The sequence below is a fragment of the Fukomys damarensis genome, unplaced genomic scaffold (assembly GCF_012274545.1).
Source record: "Fukomys damarensis isolate Sample0158 unplaced genomic scaffold, DMR_v1.0_HiC HiC_scaffold_13, whole genome shotgun sequence".
Taxonomy (NCBI): domain Eukaryota; kingdom Metazoa; phylum Chordata; class Mammalia; order Rodentia; family Bathyergidae; genus Fukomys; species Fukomys damarensis.
The window spans coordinates 27013287-27034947 of NW_022900925.1; the positions used below are offsets into that span (position 1 = coordinate 27013287).

A 21661-nucleotide genomic window follows, 5' to 3' on the forward strand; every position below is an offset into this window, starting at 1 on the left:
CCGGGATATATATATATACAATAGTATCTCTGTTTAAGATATTTTCTAGTATTCTCTTCACAGTATTCGAAGATGTACTCTATTTTTAATTTTTTAAAAATTTTATGTACTCTTAATTTTGACCTGTTGCCAAAAAGATTTTTTTGAAGTTAGTTTAAAGCTCCTTTCAGAAAGATATTACTCAGTTTTTCTAAACTTCCTACAATAACTGTGTATTTTCACTCCTTAGATCATTGTCAGACATTCAAGATCTGTCTAGTATCTCCTATGAACCAGATGGCTCTTTTAAGGAAGCCTCATGTAAAACACCCCAAGTAAGACATGCACCTACTAGTGTCAGCACTCCACTCAGCCCAGGTAACTATGGACGGGGAGGAGAAGCATTTTGGGAGAGGAACTCACAGCCCTGCGCTCTGGCTCTCAGAAGCCAGGCCAGAGATCACACCTGATGAGTTTTCTATCAGAGCAACTTTGGACCAAAGTTGGAGGGGACAATCCCATAGGAGACCATGTAGGGCTACTGGAAGTGGTGGTGGTGGTGATGATGCAGTAGTTGTTAGGAGCTTTTGACTAGAATTGAGACATGAAAGTGCAGAGTCTACTCTGTACTCAAAGCATTACTGAATTTAGTACAGAAACATTAGATTCTCAACTCTAAATAGTACCCTGCACTTAAACATATGTAATTCTTACGTCCTACACTAGCATCTGATTCATCAACCCATGTCACCCAAAGAAAGAACATGCCTAAAGGTACCCTATATTTAATATTAAAGTTGAACTTGATACTAATAAGCCAGTTTAAGGAAGCCTAAACTGGTGCTCAGTAACCACTGAAGCTATGTTCAGTTCAAACAGATTTGTTATTTCCCTCCTGCTTATAAAAGTAAACCACATTCATCAGAGAAAATCTGGAGGCTAAAGAAAGGGTTAAAAAGGAAAGTATCAAAGCCAGGCATGGTGGCACACGCTTGTAATTCCAAGCACTCAGGAGGCTGAGGCAGGAGGATTGCTGTGAGTTCAAGACCAGCCTGGGCTACATAGTGAGTTCCAGGTCAGTCTCAACTACATAGTGAGACCCTGTTTCAGAAAAAAAGAAAAGTATCAGCCGAGCATAGTGGCACACACCTGTGATCCCAGCACTTTGGAGGCTGAGGCAGGATTGCTACCTGTTGAAGGCCAACTTGGACTATACAGTGAGTTCAAGGTCAGCCTGAACTACTTAGTAAGACCCTGTCTCAAAAAAATTACCATTTAGCCTGACCATTTTTTACCTTATTTATATTTTGGTGCTTATTTTTTCAGTTTGGAACTATATAAAAATCTTTACCATAGTCGATATCCTGTTGAATATCAGTCCTGAGCTGCTTATTTGTTTATTTGTTTGTATTTTTTGAGACAGGATCTTGCTATGTGGTTCAGGCTAGCCTTAAAATTACTGTGTACCCAGGCTGCCTTCAAACTTGTGGCAGTCCTCCTTCCTCAGCCTCCCAAATGCTGGGATTGCAGGAGTACACCACCACACACAGCTTTTGAGTTATTCTGAAAGATTTTAGTTACATTATAATAGAACACTGATGGCAAGACCCAAAGTATAGTTGCACCTGTGTCCCCTGTCCTGATAGATAATCTATAGATGAAGACCTGCCAATTTGTGTTTTTGTTCATTGTGGCTGGTCCAGAACCTCTGTATCCTTCTAACAATCCTGATCCGAATCGGATCCACCCTCTTAGTAACAATTTGTACCTTCCCTACTTCAAATATCCATAGGAAGAGCACAGACCAAGTGTAGTAGGGTGAGTGAAATGAGAGAAAGGAGCAAAGGCCATTCAAATATTAGGAGGTTACTAGTATTACTGTTATGTGAGAAACTTCCTTCTCCTTTAGCTTATTGCATCCTTGAGAAATCCTCTGTCAAGTTCATGAGGAGGCTAGAAAAATCCATTTCAAGTCCTGGAAGGTATTAAGTCATTTTCCCATTCATCTTCTTTAAGAATTAGTGGAAGCCATCTCACAGCATCAAATTGAGGACCTACCTCCACCATCTCAGGAGCTGCTTGAAGAAATTGGTAATGAACGTTCCATATAAAACAAAATATACTCCTGTCTGTCTTGATTATGGTCACTCAGCACCAGATGGCAAGTGGGGTCTTGTTGTCGTTGTTTGTTCATTTTTTGGTGCTTGGAATTGAACCGAGAGTCTCCCTCTGGCTAGGCAAGTTCTGAACCACTGATCTACATCCCCAGCCTCACCATACAGTTTCTTTGTCTGAGGTGTGAGCACTGGTATAAAAGACACTACAAAAGTCTGGTTTTATAAAATTTAGGGAAGTTTTCCCATAAAATGAGTCACTGCCTGGCTGGCATAATTGGTCCTTGGTCTGTTGTCCTTAGTTACTTAAAGGGTTCATGGTAATGAAGTTGAATTAATAGCATTCAGGTGGTTTATTATGATAAATCTGTTTTAGAAGAGGAACTCACCTCTTTTTCTAACTAAACTAGCCATTCCTTGTAGGCCTAAGATCTGGCAGCTCAGGCCAAGAACTTGTACTTTAAGTTTTACCAATAGTATGAGGTACTCAATAAGTGGATAAATCCTTTGCTCAGAGCAGGAAGGTCAGTAATACAAAACCTAATGAGACCAGAATTTTCAGACCGGACAGTATAAACTCAAGTTTTATTTGCAGTGAGGCCAATGCTGAAAGTAAAGGTTTATGGTTCTAGAGAAATATGGGATCCAGCGCTCTACTTCCACAGCAGCGGTGCAGACCAGACCTCACCCTCAGAGGATGGTTCTCACTGATACTGTGGTGGTCCAATTCTTGCTATGGGGCATTGTAACAGTAAGGAGCCTCATATATGTGGCCACAGAAAGTTGAGGTTCAGATCCATACCAACAGAAAAGAGCCGCATCATGATTTTATATAGATGAAAGTAAGTTTATTGTAAATCTACAGCAGATATGAGCATAGTTCAATAATACTTTACCACACAATGAGGCAGGAGACAGTACGAGAAAATGAAGGGGAATCATCTGGGGAAGGATCTTGCATGAGACAGAGCCTTCAGCACGTAAGAGGCAAAATGCCAGCACAGTACCCTGTCTGTTAATTTGTTAAGTACTATGCTCTGACAAAAATGTCTTGGTGCCAACAGGCCTACATGTCTTAGAGCACAGTGTCTTGGGTCTGGCTAAAACTAAGGACACTCTCACAGCACACGCAAGGCTATCTGTACATAACATTTCTTTCCCAGGAGAAATAGCCCAGTTTCTCTGCAGAAAGGCAGCAGCCAAGGTCCTTTAAGTGAATAACTGCATTTCACCTACTCTCATTTTTAACCCTTTCCCTGGTAGGCATACAGAGAATGTCCTGAGATTTACACATGGTTTTCAAGGTCTATTAAATTGTGTCTCATAAGGAATAAAGACTTACAGGTCTGGTCAAAGGACAGGTATCCTGTAGGCTCCTTATCATAACCCTCAGTCTCTTTTCATTGGCCTGGTGAATTTGGGTAGAACCAGTCATAATTGCCAGAACCTTGCTCATTTTCTTCCTTTTTCTGTAAAGTCCCTTTCTGTTTTCTTACTCCTCCCCCCTCCCCCATCTCTTCTTCCTTTCCTTTTCCTGCTTTGCTGGGGATCAAATTCAGAGCCTGGTGCTTGCTTGACAACCCCTCTATCACCAACCTACACCCACAGCCATATAGGCCCTTTTTACCCCCAGTGCCTCAAGTTGTTGGGTCAGGCTCTTAGAACCAACACCCCCACCTGTGTTCTACTCCTAGACCTCTAGAGGTAGTCCTTGCAAATTCCTCCTCTCCAAGTGCTTTTAAATAATGGAACTGTTGAGAATGGAGGTCACTCCAACATATGTCCTGCTCAGGTGGATTCTTGGTATCATTTTTCCTTAGCCATGGCTTTTGGCACAATACTTGGAAGCTTTGTGGTATGATAGTAACAGACAGTTTTCCTCTGGATCCTGTTGACCTGTCTCCGTAGTCATGTGTGAATCCTCCCCTGCCTTGCCCATTCCAGCCCTCCAGGCTTCTTTCTGAACTCCGGCCTTATGGCACTGATGAACCCCAGTGTGAAGAACCATTTTCTCACTCCACTTACTGAGATTATCTAAGCCATATTTCTAGGTGATGTCTGCACTTTGAAGGGGTCAGTCATTTTCCAGAAAGGCAAAGAATAGAGGGCATTTGAATAGTTTCTCCTGGCCATGGGCCTACTAACCTGATTGATTGTTCTGTGTCACCATTCTACTGCTGCCCCTAAAGAGACATCTGGGATATGACCTGCTCTTTTGGAGGGCCCACATCAGAAGCTCTAGTCTCCTGACAGGGTTCTAAAGAAGATGCTCTTTTAGAATCTTTTAGAATCCTAGGGTATGTGTATTTATTTAAAAGCAATCAAATGGGGGCTGGGATTTAGCTCAGTGGTTCCACCACCTGCCTTGCAAGTGCAAGGAGCTGAGTTTGATCTCCAGTACCATAAATAAATAAATAAAAGCAACCAAGACTATTTTAATAAGGATAAAGTGGATATTCTATTTCAAATTATATTAAATGGTCTTATAAGTCCCTTGACATCCAAGAGCTGCCAGGAATGGAGCAGATCTGTACCTGCCTAGAACAGGGCCATGCTGGTGAGCTCAGGTGGCCTGCCTGTGCTCCCCGCACCTGTCTCTCTGCTCTACCCTTGGGAGCACTTGGAGGAGACTGAGCACCTGATTTTAGCAGATACTTGTCTTGCTCTAGTGAGCATTTTTGGGAGAACTAGAAATGATGAATATTCTTTGCCTTCTATTTTGCTATTGGTCAGGTAAAAGATGTGTCATATATACCAGTAGAGATAGGAGAACATTTGACTTTTTCTGATGTTGTTACAAACTTTTTGAGGAAGTGGAAAGTGAGATTAGGATGCCAGGTGTGATGGCACATGCCTGTAATCACAGCACTCAAGAGGCTGAGGCAAGAGGATCGTCACAAGTTTGAGGACAGACTGGGCTACATAGTAAATTCAAGGCCAGCCTGAACTGCACAGCAAGACCTTCAAAAAAATATTTTTTAATGGAGGTTAGAAGCATAACGTTTAGGGCTAGTCTGGATTCAAATCTCCCACTTACTCTCTATGATTCTAGCATAGTTTCTAACCTTCATTTTCTTATTTATTAAACAGGAGTAACAGTAATGGAGTCAGTCTCAAAGGGCTATTGTGAGGATTGTGAACATTAATCCTTAATTAATGCATATAAATGCTTAGACACAGTGTCTGCCACTTTGGCTCTCTGTTACCTGTCTTCATCATCATTCTCCATCATTTTTCTTTCATGAATCAATATTCATTTTTGTCTTACTTGAAGAGTTTCTTTCAACCTTGAATTCCCAAAAGCAGTGGTCCTCAATGGCATCAGAATCACCTGAAGTTTTTTTGAAAACCCAGATTGCCCAAGTTTTCAAATTCAAGAGGTTTGGGATGAGGCATTTGCATTTTTAATAAGTTCCTGGGTTGTGCCAGAGGTGCTGGGCTGAGGACCACCCTTTGAGAACCACCACCCTAAGGAATGATGTAACATGCAAAGGAGGAATAAGTTGCCTTCTGCTTCTGTACTGTGCCAGAGGAACTGAAGCAGCAGCAGGCCTCATCCATGGTGTTGCCTCATCCATGGAGGACAGCACGTCCTCCCAGCATCACTGCAGATGGTAAGCTACTACCCAGACCCTTTTCATCGCGTACTTGGTGTAATGCTGTCCTTGGCAGCATAGTGGTACATAGGGAAATTGTGGCCTTGCAGTCAGGTACGGCCTCAGCTCAATTCTGACTCCACTGTTACTTTTTTGGGGGGAGGAAAATGTTTTGAGACAGGGTCTCACTATGCAATCTAGTCTTTTTATTTTCTTTTTTGTACCAGGGATTTAACTTGGGTCCCTGCACTTGCAAGGCAGGTGATGAAATCACTGAGCTAAATCCCTGGCTGCAATCTAGTCTTGATCTCACTATGCAGCCCAGGCTGAACCAATTACCTTTTTTTTTGTGTGTGTGGTATCAGGGATCATACTCAGGACCTTGCACTTGCAAGGCAGGTGTGGCGCCACTGAGCTAAATCCTTGGCCCACCAATTATTTTTATATGGCAATGTTTAATGTCTGTGAGTCTCAGTTGTTTTTATCTGCAAAATGGAGGTAAGTCCTATCTTAAAATGTATATCATAGCTCCATGGACATTGCCTGGTACAATGTAAAATAATTAGCAAATTGATATATTAATTTGCTAAAGTGAGTATTAATTTGCTAACATACTTTGCAAATTAGTCCCCTTCCCTGCATAGTACTGGTGGATGAAATGAAATGACGTGTGAAATGCTTGGCATATATTATAGGGTACTTTTCTTCCCTATGCAAATTCCTTTCCTGGGGCTCCAACCTAGAAACATTTTTTTGGTACCAGGGATCAAATTAGAGTCCTTGCACTTGTGAGACAGGCAGCAGAACCACCGAGCTAAATCCTCAGCCCTCAACCTAGAAACATTTGAGAAGTGAAACAGGATGGTCCCACCAAAGTAAATGGATGCAGTTTATTTTCAGGAGTTTTTGCCACCTCTTTCGTGTGCTCTTTCTTTCCTCTGCCTCCTCTGCTTTTCTGAACCTTGGCTCAGGCTGAGTTTCCTACAGCTTCAGCTAGCACCAAAGATCTCCCAACACCCCAGAGGCAGCTGCTGTGAATACCTGGCCTGCTTCCTGGCTCCCTGATGTCATGGGAAGAAGGGAGCTGGTGCATTGCATTCTTCAGGGACCACTGATCACCATATTTTTTGTACTCCATTTTGTAAGTTAGGCTTTTTCAATTTTTTTCATTTTTGTTTGTTTGGGAGGGTTGTTTGTTTGTTTGGTTTTGGTTTTTCGAGACAGGGTTTCACTATGTAGTTGAGACTGACCTGGAACTCACTATGTAGCCCAGGCTGGTCTCAAACTCACAGCAGTCCTCCTTCCTCAGCCTCCCGAGTGCTGGGATTACAGGCCTGGGCCACCATGCCCAGTGTTTGTTTTGTTTTCTGAGACAAAGTCACACTGTGTAATCCAAACTGACCTTGAACTCACTATATAGCCTAGACTAGCCTTGAAGTTGCAGTGATCTTCCTGTTTGAGCCTCCCAAGTGCTAGGATTATAGGCAAACACCACCATGCCCGATAATTTTTTTCATTCTAACAAAGTTACTTTCTTTTTCAACTTTTTAGATCCAAAGCATTTGGAAGAACAAGAAACTGGCAGTAATAAAGAAGATAGCAGTTTGCTTTGGATCAGAGAATCACAAGATCTAGGAGAGGACACAGAAAGGTAACAGAAAAAGCTAGACTTATGAAAGGATTTTTTTCTCTTTTTTTGAGACAGGGTCTCACTATGTAGTTTAGGTTGGCCTTGAACTCACTATATAGCCCAGGCTGGCCTTGAACTTGTGGCGATCTTCCTGCCTCAGTCTCCAGAGTGCTGGGATTACAGGCATGCACCACCATGTCTAGCGATATTTTTCATATACATAAATGATTTATTTGTAATAACCAAAACTTATAAACAACCTAAATTCTCAGCAGGTAAATGGTTATATCTAACCATACAGTGGCATAATTCAGCAATAAAAGTGTGTAACCACAGTGATACCTCAGCTCATGAATGCTGCTGTTTGCAAACATTTCGGTTCGCAAACAGAATCATTTGGCAAAATTTTGTAATTTTCCATAGGGTGTTTTTTTGGTTTTTTATTTTTTTGTTTTCCATACAGGACATCGAATTTGGGCCAGTAGTGGCACCACTGAGCTAAATCCCAGGCCCATCCATAGGATTTTAAACATGAATGGGTGTTGGACTTTGTCAAATGCTTTTTCTGCATCTATTGAGATGATCATGTGGTTTTTTTCAGTGCTTCTGTTAATGTGGTATGTTACATTTATTTATTTGTGTATGTTGAACCATCCCTGCATCCCTGGAATGAATCCTGCTTGGTCATGGTGTATAATTTGCTGCATTTTGTTTGCCAGTATCTTATTGAGGATTTTTGCATCTATGTTCATGAAAGAGATTGGTCTGCATTTCTTTATTTGATTGGTTGGATCCTTCTCTGGTTTGGGTATCAAGGTAATACTTGCTTCCAGGAATGAATTTGGGAGTAGTACCTCCCTTTCAGTTTCATTAAAGAGTTTGAGGCGTAGTGCCATTAGATCTTCTCTAAAGTTCTTATAGAATTCAGCAGTGAATCTGTCAGGACCTGGGCTTCTCTTTGTTGTTAATTTTAAAATTACTTCTTCAATTTCATTGACTGATATTGGATTATTTATGATTTGTAAATCTTTTTTATTCAGCTTTAGTAATTTGTATATATCTAGGAATTTGTCCATTTTTTCTGAGTTTTCCATCTTATTAGAGTACAGGTTCTTGAAGTAGGTATTAATGATCTTCTAGAATTCTGCAGGATCTGTTATGATTTCACCCTTTTCATTCCTAATTTCCTGAATTTGAGTCTTCTTTTCTGATAAGGTAGGGTAAGAGTTTGCTGATTTTTTTTTTTTTTTTTTTTGTACCAGGGATTGAACTAAGGACCTTGCGCTTGTGAGGTAGACAGCAGCACCACTGAGCTAAATCCCTAGCCCAAGAGTTTGTCGATTTTATTTAATCTTTCAAAGAACCAACTCAAAAAAAAAACAACTCTTTGATTCATTGATTCTTTGTATTGTTTTCTTAATCTCAGCTGCATTAATTCCTGTCTTTATTGTTATAATTTCCTCCCTTATACATGCTTTGGGTTTAACTTGCTCTTGTTTTCTACAAGCTTGAGGTTCAGCATTAGGTTATTTGAGTTCACGCTATTTTGTTTTTGTTTTTGTTTTGTTTTGTTTAATATGGGAATTCACCACTACACATTTCCCTCATAGGACTGCTTTCATTGCATTCCATAAGTTCCAGTATGTTGCATTGGCATAATCATAGGAACTGTCTAATTTTCTTCTTTAATTTCGTCTGTGACCCATTGGTTGTTCATCAGGGTGTTATTTAATATCCACATGTTTATGTAGTTTTTGAGGTTTCTTTTGCCATTGATTTCCAATTTCATCAAGCTATGATCTGATATGTCTGGGACAGTTTCATTTCCTTTGCATTTACTTAAGCATGAGCATAAGCTATAAGCTAGAATGTGGTCTATTTTGGAGAAATCTGTGCTGTTGAGAAGAATATGTATCCTGCATATACAGAAAATGTCCACTCAATAGAGCAATTTACCCTCAGAATAAAATGTAAAAAAAAGTGATAAAAGGAAAAAATAGATATATAAAAGAAGAGAAAGTGATTAGAAGCACGGCTAAAGGACAAAGGAAGATAATCCAAGCTCCAGGAAATTGGTGAATGAGATGGAAAAGAGAAGGAAAAAACAAAAACAAGAACAAAACACAATAAAAAATTAAAAACAGTATTTGCACTCATGAAAAAACAAAAATGATGAAGAAAAAAGCAAAGGAATAAGAACAAAAACCAAAGCCAAGAAAAAAAGAGAGATTTCTCTGTGATTTCAAATCTTTGGTTATGTTCTGGGATCTACAGTTTTGTGGTAGTGTCCAATTCAGGACATGGCTCTGATGTTACTGGTAGACAAAGGAAGCCGACAGAGTCCAAATCCATGCTGGATGATCCCAGCAAGCCTTCAATAGAGGTAGGGCAGGGTGCTAATTCTGGCACTTTAAACTCCACAGAAGTTGCGGCTGATCCTGACCCTTGGCTATTGGGCTGGGGCCTGAGTTGTTCAGCCTGCATCACTCTGGATGTCTCTTGCTGGCCTGAATATGACTCCCTGGTCCTGGACTGTGATTATCCCTCTCCCAGTCACTGTGGGATTTCAACACTGACAGCCCTGAGATGAAGCCAACCCATAGCTGCTGTGAATCCTAGGTTCAGTTGGCCCCTCTAAAAATGGCATCTGGCCAAGCACCCTCTCCAAGGGGCACTCCAAGGTGCTTAGGCTGGAGTCACTCACCAGCTATTATAGCTCATTTATTTCTCTGTTCCACTGGTGTGTTTCTCCCAGAAGGTCTGTGGAATCACTCACCCTCACTGTGTATCTGTACATTTGATCTTCATCTCCCACACCGCAAGCCAGGAGCTGGAGAGAAAGTGCAGTTTGTCCCCTCCTTTTTCTGCATTGTGATCAGTCTCTTCACTTTCCTCTGAAATTTTCCAGTTTTTTTTTTTTTTTCCACATCCTTCCTGGGTCCTGGAGATCCACCTCCCTCTCTTTTCTTCCCCAAGTTGTTATTTTCCAGTGTCTCAATTTCAGATCTTGGAGAGGTTGATCTGTTTGCTGTTCACTGCTCCGTCATCTTCCCCGAAGTCCTCTGTCATACTCTGAAAAAGTTAAGGGGGGTGGGCATAGTGGCACACGCCTGTAATCCCAGCACTCGGGAGGCTGAGGCAGGAGGATCGCTCTGAGTTTGAGACCAGCCTGGGCTACATAGTGAGCTCCAGGTCAGTCTCAACTACATAGTGAAACCCTGTCTCAGAAAAGCTTAAAAAGATAGACCTGGACGGGAGCTCTGTTCTGAAAGTAGAGGAGGAGAATGGAGCCCTAGGACATGCAAAGAAAGCAGAGAGAGGAGTTTTGGGGGGAGACAGAAATCAAAGAGGCAAATGAGGGAAGAAAATATTTTCCCAGACTTTTAGATACATGTTATCTATGATACGTCATGTAACTCTATTCCTTCCATCTCCCTAAGCCTCCTTCGATAAAAATCTGTGCCATGGGCTGGAGATTTAGCTCAGGGGTTCCACTGCCAGCCTCATAAATGTAAGTGACCTGAGTTCAATCCCCAGTACCAAAAAAAAAAATTATGCTTTTTAAAAAGTTTTCCCTGTGGTACTACGAATTAAAGTGAAGCCCTTGTCACACTAAGCTATACCTCTAACCCTTGTTGTTGTTGTTGCTTTTGGTGGGTTTTTGGTACCAGGGATCAAACTCAGAATCGTGTGCTTGTGAGGCAGGCACGGTGCTGATGAACTAAATCCCCAGCCCAGCCCTTATTTTTTGACATAGAGTCTCTCTAAGTAGTCCAGGCAGACCATGAACTCATGCTTCTCTGCATCAGCTTCTCAAGTAGCTAGAACTGCAAGATGTACACCACCAAGTCCTGTTTATGACATTATTCAGTGAATAGAGGGAGGGAGGGAAAGGGAAAGTGTTGCTGAAGTAGACCAAGTTACATTTGGCTATACAGCTACAAAGTTCTCTGCATGTGGTTGAAATTGAGCTGTTCTAATTGCTGTCTCTTCCTTTTCTGAAAGAGTTGCTAATGTTGGCCACAGATCATTATTCCACAGTTACTCAGACCTCTGAGTGAAGTGAATGCTCAATCTAGCACAAAGCTAGAGAGGAAGGTTTTTTTTGTTTCTTTTTTCAAAGAGGGAACTATTCAGGCCTTCTTAAAAAAATGTCCTCATCCTCTAGCCTTAGAGGCAGTTCTTACTAAAGCATAGGGAAAGTACATAAATTTCTAACCTAGGGGAAAAATGGACTTAATGACTTAGAATTGCAACAAAGTCAGCATTGGACTTTGGGAGGAAATGGGCTGATCTAATAGATGTCAAAACTTTTGTCAAAGAGCTAAAGACTGTTTGTTTATTTGTTGCAGTTCTATGATTTGAACCAGGGCCCTTTGAACTAAGCTACATCCCCAGACCATTTTATTGTTTTATTTTGAGATAGGGTCTCACAAAGTCACTAAACTTCCCAATCTGAGCTCTAACTGGTGATACTCCTGCCTCAGCCACCCAGCATGCTGTAATTACAGGTGTGTGCCACCATGCTTGGTGTTAAACAACTATTTTGTTCTGCATTTAAACCAGATCTAAGTAACCGCTATAATAGTAGACACAGTATCACCAAGCATTTGTTTTCTCAGCTATATAGTAAAAGCACTGATTTTTAGGGTCTTTTCCCACTCCAAAGTATTACACTTCCTTGTCAAGGATCCAGGGATATTGACTATCTTAATTCTCTTCACTTGTCCTTGAACAGAGCTCACTCTACTCTGGATGAAGACTTGGAAAGATGGCTACAGCCACCTGAAGAAAAGAACATGGAGCTACAGGACCCCTGCAAAAGCTTTAAAAGGTTATTGTTCCCCATTAGGGGATTATCTTCTTTCTAATCTTCCTCCTCAACCTCTTCCTTCTCTTTCAGGGGAAAGAATGCATTATATACCTAAGGTATAGGAGTATGAGATTTAGATTCCTGTTCAGGAAGTGGAGCGAGGTCTCTCCTGGGAGAGCGAGTATCTGATAATGGCATTACACTGTTGTCGATGGGCAGCCTTGACTCCATCTCTCTACTCTCTCATGCTTGCTCCTCTTCCTCCACCACCCACAGTGCTCAAGATTTTGATTAACAGATGACACTTCAGGCAGAGTCAGGTCTGCGAGATAACTGCTTTTTTACCCTGCCACCTTCAACATTTTTATCAATCATTTGAACTAAAGGAGAAAAGGATGCTTATCAAGTTTTGAGAGAACACAAATCTCAGAATGAACTCTAATGTGATGGATGATAACTAAGGATCCAAAATGGTCTCACAGATAGAAATGTTAGATACTTTAAGAGATAAAAGTAAAGCTAGGCACAGTGCCCACCTGTAGTCCCAGCTACTCAGGAGCCTGAGGCCAGAGGATTGTTAGAGTTCATGAGTTTGAGGCTAGACTGGGCAACAGGAGGAGATCTACCTAAAAAAGGAAAATCCAAAAGTTTTGGATCCAGCATCATAAAATCCTAGACACCTGTTCTGAATGGAAAATTTTGAATTGGAAGCCTCTCCTCAGTAATAACATTGAAAGCAGAAAGTCTTATTTTTATATGCTCAGGACTTCACATGCATCTTGAAACACAGTAAGAATTCCAGAAATTCTTGAACAGTGCAGAGCTATGACTCTATGCAGAGCTATCAGCCTCAGGCTGATAGTTATGAAAATGTCAACGCAGCATGAATTCTGCATAGACAGAAATGCGCTGCCTAGATCCGGGTGATGGGTGAGACAGGTAATGTGCTGCTCAGAGGACTCAGGGTCAATGTGGAGCTCCCTTTGGGTGTCACATTTAAACAGGGGTCTTAACAAACAGAAGAGGGTAGCCACAGAGCAGGCAGAGGTCTGCAGAGCAGGTCGATGAGAGCAGCTGAAGGAGCTGGGAGGCTCAGCCTGAGAAGAGCAGATGGAGGGGGGAATTTGATAGCCTCCTTCACATGCCTGAAGTACTGTGAAGTGACCAGAGTCAGCTTACTCTTCTGCCCCAAAGGACACAGCTGGTGACTAGAAACTGCAGAGTAACAGACCTTTATTCAGTAGAGCACAAACTTTCTCCTGGTTACAGCCATGGGATCAGAGAAGCAGCTGCCTTTTCCCTTCCAGCACGGTGGCTGCTGCTCAGCAGAGGCTGGATGACTCTGGTTTTTGTATTTGGACAGAAGTAGAATATAACCCTCTCTTGAGCCTGCATTTCTGTCAGTGTGGGTTAAGAGGGGAGAATTCCCCTTTCACCATAGCTAGCTAGCTTTCTTCTTTTTTCTCTTATTTGGCTGTGTGGGGATTGAATGTAGGAGCTTATACATGCTAGGTAAGTGCTCTGCCACTGCACCACGTACCCATCGCCTTTCATTTTACATATTTGCTTTGACTGTCCAGAAGAAGAAGCTCTAAACAGTGTTTACCTTGGTTCAAGCCAGTATCTCTTGAGTACTGCTAGTGAGCCAGGAACTGTGCTTGGGCTGGACATGCACAGAGAGAAAGAAACATCTCTGCCTCAAGGAGCATATAGTTGAGAGGAGGAGACAGATTCTGCTTGATAGTTTAACAAATGTATTCCTAAGCTGTGAGATACTTAAATTATGTAGACATTTCATACCAGAGGAAGTTTCAGAAAGTAAAAGATAAGATGATAAAAGAAATGGTGGTTTTCCAAAGTATACCCATTAGTATATAAGTAAAATAATTTCTCTTAGTGACTAGCTATATAGGTTAGTAGACAAAAGCAGAGTCTGACTAGGTAGCCTGCATGTATAGCTCTAGGACTTACTAGATGTGTAACTTCTCTGTGCCTCAGTTTCCTCATCAGGTAATGGAGAAAGTAGAGTTGTAAGAATTGAATTAACATACATTACAGTACATAAACCAACTCCTGGCCCATAGAGAACATCCCCATAATGCTAACTACCCTGGATCTTAGACGTGGTTTAATGCTCCAAATCATTCTTATTAAAGGGACACAAAAACCAAGGAAGAAGACATTGGTGAAAAGAAGTCCAAAAGGAAAGAAAGCATCAAGCCAGAGATAAGGAAATCAGAGAGCTTTTTAGGGAGTTGTGACGAAGGTATGAGTGAAGAATTGTTTATAATGTAGCCTGCTATCCTTGGGCATGGTGGGGATCAGAGTTACTAAGAAATATTTCTGACATGCTATATGTAATCTTTCTATGGTTCATAATTTTTCCCTGCAGTTCACTCTAGACTAGCTTTTAACTTCCAGTCTTCACTTAATTTAGTTATTTTTCAAAAACGAGCTATTGGCCAGTATCATCAGCATCTTGCACATTGCCTAGAGAGCTGCTTAGCTTCTAATTTCCTAACATCTGCAAACGAGTTTTAAATTTACATCATCCAGATGCTGCAGAATCTAATAAGAAATCATATATTATGAAATTGGGGTCTATAAGTAATGTAAAAATTGTAGTTTAACCTTAATTTCAAATTTTAGCCTTTTGGTGGGGGGGGTTGTTTTTGTTTTTGAGACAGGGTCTTGCTTTATAATTCAGACTGGCCTTAAACTCACTATGGAACCCAGCCTGATTTGAGCCTCATGGCAGTCCACCTGCCTCAGCAGCAGGCAGCTGCATGCCTCATCTGAATTCTAGAATTATAGGAGCTTTAGGCTTCTGATATACCACTTACAAATGATGCCCTCCTAAATTTTGTTTCTTCTACTCGGGAAGTTAGTGATATTAACTCTTTCAGGTCATCTGTTGCCCCTTTATCTTTTCCCTAGTCCCTTTCCATTGATCTTTCTCTGTCCAACTTTTCCCCAGGATGCTGATCCTAGTGGACTGCCTCTCCCTGGCTGCCTGTTGGCCAATGGGAAGGCCTGACAAAAGATCAAAGGGCAAGAGAGAGGGTAGGGTTTATGTACCCTCCCTGGCTATTCCAGTACTTTGTGTGTGGAAGATATGCTGTCCCTCCTCAAGTACAGATTCTGTGTGGCGGCCTGTCCTTCCCAGTTCCAGCTGTCTTCCCTGGGTTCCAACGACTGTCTTCCCACTTGTACCCTTTAGGCCCTTTAGACTTTGGCTTCCCACTGCTGCCCATCCCTGGATACTTGCCATTCCTTGTTTGTTCCTTTGTCTGTAGTCACTTCGTTAAGGAATCTTTCTCTGTATTGTCCATTCGTGCATTTTCTTTTCTCCAACCCCTGATTAGCTTGATAGGGCCCAGTATGTGGGGGTATTTGCCTAGTATTAAGTCACTAAGAAGATAATTCGGAAGATATTTGTGCATTAGTGCCATTAGGGTCCTTTCCTATGGCAGGGAGCTGTAAAATGTTAGGAGGGGAAGCCATTAATTATGATTTTTTTATGTTTTTTTATTTTTTATTTTTTAGTACCAGGGATCAAACTCAGGACCTTGTGCTTGTAAGACAGGCAGCAGAACCACTGAGCTAAATCCCTGGCCCTTTAACTATGTTCTTAGAAAGATTCTATATCTATATAATAGAACACTGAGCACATACCTCCCAGCACCTGGGAGCCTGGGGCAGAAGGATTGCCATGAGGTTGAGACCAGTCTGAATACATGGTGAAACACTGTCTCAAAAAAAAAAAAAGAACAACTGATAGAGGTAAAATTGTCTACACAAAACTAGAGAGAATACTGATATAAATTCTGAATTCTGGCACCCTTTTACCTTGAAAATAATGGTTCTTTTTTTTCTTCCTTTTATATATCATGAAGATGAACTAAAACCTTGTTTTTGGAAGCGACTGGGTTGGTCTGAACCATCAAGGTAAGAGATATATGTATTTAGTGTCCTTTTTAGAGAGCACACAGGTGCACTTAAAACATTAACTAGTGTGAATAAACACAATGGACAAAGACTTTAAAATTTTCAGACCACTTTGCTCAATTTATAGTTATATCTTTGTAGTTAATTAAAATATCAGGTGAAGGGCTGGAGATTTAGCTCACTGCACCTGCTTCACAAGAACAAGGTCCTCAATTCGATCCCCAGTACGGGGGAGAGGAGTGTATTACATTTGATTAAATCAAAGTCAGCATAAGAACCGTTCACATACAGGAGTACAGAAGGTGCTGCTGTCAATTGCTTTGCAGTGATCTTGCATTTCCATGATTCACTGATACTATATTCTCCCCTTAATTTTAAAGATTTCAATCCCTTTCCTTTTAATTCAGTTGAATAAAAAAGGTGTTTGTCTCTTTGAAAAATGTACATGGTAGTACAAGTATTGAAATCGGTATGGAGATTCCTCAGAGAACTAAAAATATCAATCAGCTCAGCTATTCCCCTTCTGAGTATCTTCCCCAAAAAGTTAAAGATATCATATTATATATAGTGGTACATGCATACCCATGTTTACAGCAGCATAATTTATAATAGCTAAATCTTGGATACAGCCTATATGTTCACCAGCAAATGAACAAATAAAGATCAGCCATAGCAAGAAACAAATTTATAAGAAAATGGATTGAACTCAGGACCTTGCACTTGCAAGACAGGCTCACCTTGCAATTGTAATTCTAAGTGAAATAAACCAGACACAGAAAATTAAATGTCACATGGTTTCTATGGAAAAAGGGAGGTAGACCTTTAACAGAAGGGAAGGGTATCTAGAGATGCAGGGAGAGGGCAGAGAGTAGGAATAGGGAGGAGAAAAGGATTAAGATACAGTGTGTACAAGTACCAACTCTGCAAGATGAATATATTCATTATATGTTGCAAACATGTACTATCAATAACAAAAGAAGAATACATACTGAGTTGGGGTCATTGCTTAGGTGGTAATATTTGCCTAACATCATGCAGGCCTGGGCTTGATCTCCAGGTAGCAAATAATAATTAAAAGAATTTTTAAAACTTGTGCATATCAACTTGAAACTCCCTTCTTTGTCCTTTAAAACATGTTTGCACAGGATAATTGTCCTGGATCAGAGTGACTTGTCAGACTGACTGGAATTGGATCATAGATGGATTCCAGCCTGATTTTGAGCATCCTGGTTGTGAGCTCCTTTCTTCTTTCGTCTGCTTCAGTTATCAGGGCAGCAATCCAAGTTCCATATCTCACACTTTGTTCAGCTGCTACAGTAGTACTGGTTGTTTGACTGTGTATAGGCAGCATATTTAATTATTTGTTTCCAATCAGATTCCTGAACAGTGCAAGGAAGTTGCAATGTTAAATTTTTTTCATTGTGCCCAGTATGGGTTTTGGTTTTGTTGATGTAAATTTTTGAACACTTTACTTCTGTTATATAATAAAATGTTTATTTTACTACCGCTCACTTTCAGCTGTGTAAAATCTATTTCTTTGTTTGAGTTTGGGGATTGGGAGAAGGGTACTAACTAGCCCCTCAAAGAGCCTTCAGTTTTAGATATGTTTTATACAGAGAAGTACCACCAGTTGTCCTGTTTTATACCAGAAATACCATCCAACCAATTGGCTGATATTGCCACATTTCCATTTCCTAGAATTGACTTAGTAGAAGATAGTGATAAAGCCCCAAGGTGTGTAGAACTCTTTAAGGTGAACAACACTATTCCTATATATTTTTAGAATGTACTCCTGAGTGTATTAGAGAAATAAAATTGTGGTAAACTTAAGATCACAACATTTTTTTCTAATTTGGCTTCTTGTGATTACTGGCCAAATGATACGTGTACCTAGCCTGGTTCCTAAAGGATTTATATCTTTCTTTACCTCTACTTTGGAATCTTCATGTACAAATAGACACTTTGTATAAGAAGGTATATACTGCTGCACCTATTTTTTCAACTTTCCTTCTGTTAATCTAAAAGTGATACCCTCCTCCTGTCCTAGACCAATCTCATCTTCTGACCACTCAGAGTTTTCGTTCTCAGCTTGGCATCTTTGTTTTCAGTACATTCTTCATCAGATTCCTTTCATTAGCATTAGCACACTTGGATTTTCCTACCTTTAGGAAATTTTCCATAGATCCCACCTCCCCTTCCCGCCACTGTGACATCCTCCCACTACAGCTTTTCAAACACCTGTCTACATCTACTGTCTCTAGTACATTATTTCCTACTGAATCAACTAAAATCTTTAAGTCTATTCCTTTCATTTTCTAGTGGTCACTGAGGTCACCAGAAACTCCCACATTTCTAAAATGCTTGGTCTTTTTTTGCCCCATTATGAGTTGCTGTTTTTAGCCTATTTTCTCAGCATTTTTCCCCCCTGGTTCTGGGGATCAAACTCGGGACCTTGCCTCTGCGAGGCATGCAGCAGAACCACTGAGCTAAATTCCCAGCTTTTTCTCAGTTTCTTAATACTAAACTTTGGGGTTTCTTCTATCTTTCTGGTTACTCCACCTCAACCTCCTTTAGGAGCTCCACCTCTGTCTTCTCTCTTAAATTTCTCTCCTAATCAACCTAGTGTGCTCCCATGATTCATTTAGAATGTCTGTATTAACAATCCCAGATCTGTTGACACAACCAACAATGAACTCAGTCTTAGCTCCACCCTCTTCAGCATTCCCCTTCCAGTCAGTGATATTATGTTCACTTAGCCACTCAAACCAGAAACCCAGGAACCATTCTGGACTCTCCTACCATTCCTTTACTCCTTACATTAAAAACGAGTCATTAAGATTTACTTTTTTAAACTGCAAAATACATGTCCCCTATTCTCATTTTCTTTCCTTACTGTTACCATTATACTCATCCAGGTCACCAGTAACTTAGGTAGACCATCTCAGAATGGTCTTCTGATGATCTCTTCCATGGAATCCCACACATCACAATTGTTTTTGAATGACTCCTGTATGCCAGGCACTACTCCTGGTTCTGGGACAATAGTGAACAAAGTAGAGTCCCTGAAGTCCTAGAAGTTACAGTCATTAAATAAACAAAGGTAGTAGTGGTGATGCTGACAACCCATAAATAAAGTACTGATAACTGTATGTGAAGGAGGAATTTAACATCAGATAGTGATGTGAGGGAAGCTGCTCTGAAGACCACCTTTGAGCTTTAGTTGGAATGAAGACAGAGCCAAAGTGAGACTCTGGAGTCATATCTCAGTAGAGAGACATTTGCCCATGATTTCTCAATTAACCCCACACAGGAAAGGATGTTATAATGTTCCTTCCAGAACGCTAAAGAGTTAAATCTGTATCTGAGACCATCTGGAAGCACAAGCGGCCAGCATTCAAGTCATAACTCAAGAATTTGGTTGTAAGTTAAAATTAAAATTCCAATCATAACCCAAGTTTTCATAGGTCAGACCGGTCATAACTCGAGGATCCACGTACTAGGTCGTTTAGCTTTCCTCAAGATGGGAAAATAATGAGTCAGACATACGGTAGAATGTTAATAAATATTGGGTCATTATTAATGAAATTACTAAAGCACTCATGGACAATTTGGGTTATTCAAGAATTCCATTGGGTGTTTTGGTGGTGGTGGTGGTGGTACTGGGGATCAAACTCTGGTCCTTGCACTTGCAAGGCAGGCAGCAGAACCAATGAGCTAAATCCCCGAAACATTTTTTTTTAATATATTACTTTTGGCTCTTTCTAGCTTGTACTAGCAAAGTTATTTACTGTATGCATTGGTGATCAAAATGGATTGTAATGAGGTGAAGGAGCTTAGAAATAAGTTGGTCACACTGGTGATTTAGCTCAGTGGTTTCACCACCTGCCTCGCAAGCACAAGGTCCCAAGTTTGATATCCAGTACAAATTAAAAAAAAAAAAAGTCCTCTGGAAGTTATATCAGTAAACTCTACTCTCACTGATTACTGTCAATTATATAGTAGCTATGTTTTGGACATGTTTTGTCCCCCAAAGTTTCATGTGCTGGAGGTTTGGTCCTTAATGTGCCATTGCTGAGAAATACGAAGCCTTGGAGAAGTCCATGGTGGGACCTGATTGTGTCATAAGGGGTACCACCCTTGGGAGGAATTAAGACCTACCCCTTGGACTAGGGATTTAGCTCAGTGGTTCCACCAAAAAAAAAGACCTGTCTCTTGGGGTTAGGTTTTGAGGAGCTGGATTGCTTACTGCTAGAGCTGGTTGTTATAAAATGAGTTCAGCTTTTCTGGTAGCCCTCTTGCTTGCTCTCTTGCCATGTGATGTTCACCCCCTGTACTCCCACCACGTGATATTCTCCATGATGAGTCACTCGCCAGATGGCTGATGCCAGCACCATACTCTTGGACCTCCAGAACTGTAAGCTAAACAAACTTCTTTTTTCATACTATATTCAGCCTCTGATTCTTTGTTATGGCAACACTAAACAAATTAAGATAATTCAGAGTAAAATTAAAGGACTTTATAAATGTATAATTCAAGCAATACTGTGAAAAACAAAGAGGATGGACTTGTCCTGTTACATATTAAGGCACAATACAGAACTACAACACCTAATAGAAGTATGGCATTGACATAGAAATGGAAAAGAAACTTATACAACATAAGAGTTAAAGGGAAAAGTATAAAGTTTAGTGATTTAGAATATGAGATAATGTAGCCTGGGATTTATCTCAGTGGTTATGCTGCCTGCTTCCCAGGTGCAAGGTCCCAAGTTTGATCCCTGGTAGAATATGAGATAATGTGTGTCAAGTTAGATTTTTTCACAAATGATATTAGGATAACTGACCAATCATTTGGAAAATACTTTTTAAAAATCTGAATAATAAAATATTTAAATGTATGTAAGCTGGATACAGTAGCATATCCTTGTAATTTCAGTGTGGGAACTGAGGCCTGCCTCCCCAAGAGGCACCAGGAGGGGTCCACTTAGTCTATATAGTCCTTCATGAGTGGTGAGTTAATTAGTTCCCTAATAAGAACAAAATATGAAGAGTCAATCATCAGCATCAGAGTAGAGCTGGAGCTGCAGCTCCAGAGCTCCAGCTCTGTGTCTCTTCATTCCTTCTGCAAAATAGCAGTTATAGCTACATACCAAACATGGCTACTAAAAAATTACAGTGTTCTTTAGTTCATAGAAGTTACAGTGTCTCATCTGCTTACTGAGGCATGGTGAGACAAAACACCTGCTGCAGGACCGTGGCTGCGCTGCACATTCATGACTGAGTATATTAACTCATTCCAAGATAACTGTGGCCAGTTATAGGCATGTCCCTGAGAGCAGAGTTATGACATTAAGTGTCCCCAGATGCCCTCAGACACCCAGGCTTGGAGTATAATAAGAAGTGGTACCCCTCACTCAGCTATTCAGGAGGGTGAGGGAGGAAGAATACAACTTTGAGGTTGACTTGAGCACGTAAGAAAGACACTGTCTCAAAAATAATTTTTTCTAGAGACTGTAGAGATAGAGTTTGTGCAAGCTCTGGGTTCAATCCTCAGGAAAAAACATTTTAATGTAAAAAATTT

At 40.7% G+C, this 21661-nt stretch overlaps 1 protein-coding gene across 6 annotated transcripts in view; it reads left to right on the plus strand.

Moving 5' to 3' along the window:
• Tex14 (testis expressed 14, intercellular bridge forming factor) overlaps positions 1-17591 on the plus strand; it is a 60204-nt gene extending 42613 nt beyond the window's left edge. For 5 of the 6 annotated variants that reach the window (XM_033762945.1, XM_033762944.1, XM_033762948.1 and 2 more), the window contains 8 exons: positions 230-357; positions 1996-2070; positions 5624-5707; positions 7241-7340; positions 12058-12153; positions 14289-14398; positions 16029-16080; positions 17226-17591. In XM_033762945.1, the coding sequence (XP_033618836.1) occupies positions 230-357; positions 1996-2070; positions 5624-5707; positions 7241-7340; positions 12058-12153; positions 14289-14398; positions 16029-16080; positions 17226-17262 (682 nt within the window). In that variant the 3' untranslated portion in view covers positions 17263-17591. The remainder of the gene's footprint in view (positions 1-229; positions 358-1995; positions 2071-5623; positions 5708-7240; positions 7341-12057; positions 12154-14288; positions 14399-16028; positions 16081-17225) is intronic. The other variant, XM_033762947.1, reaches the window with a different exon arrangement.
• Positions 17592-21661: the final 4070 nt, after the last annotated feature.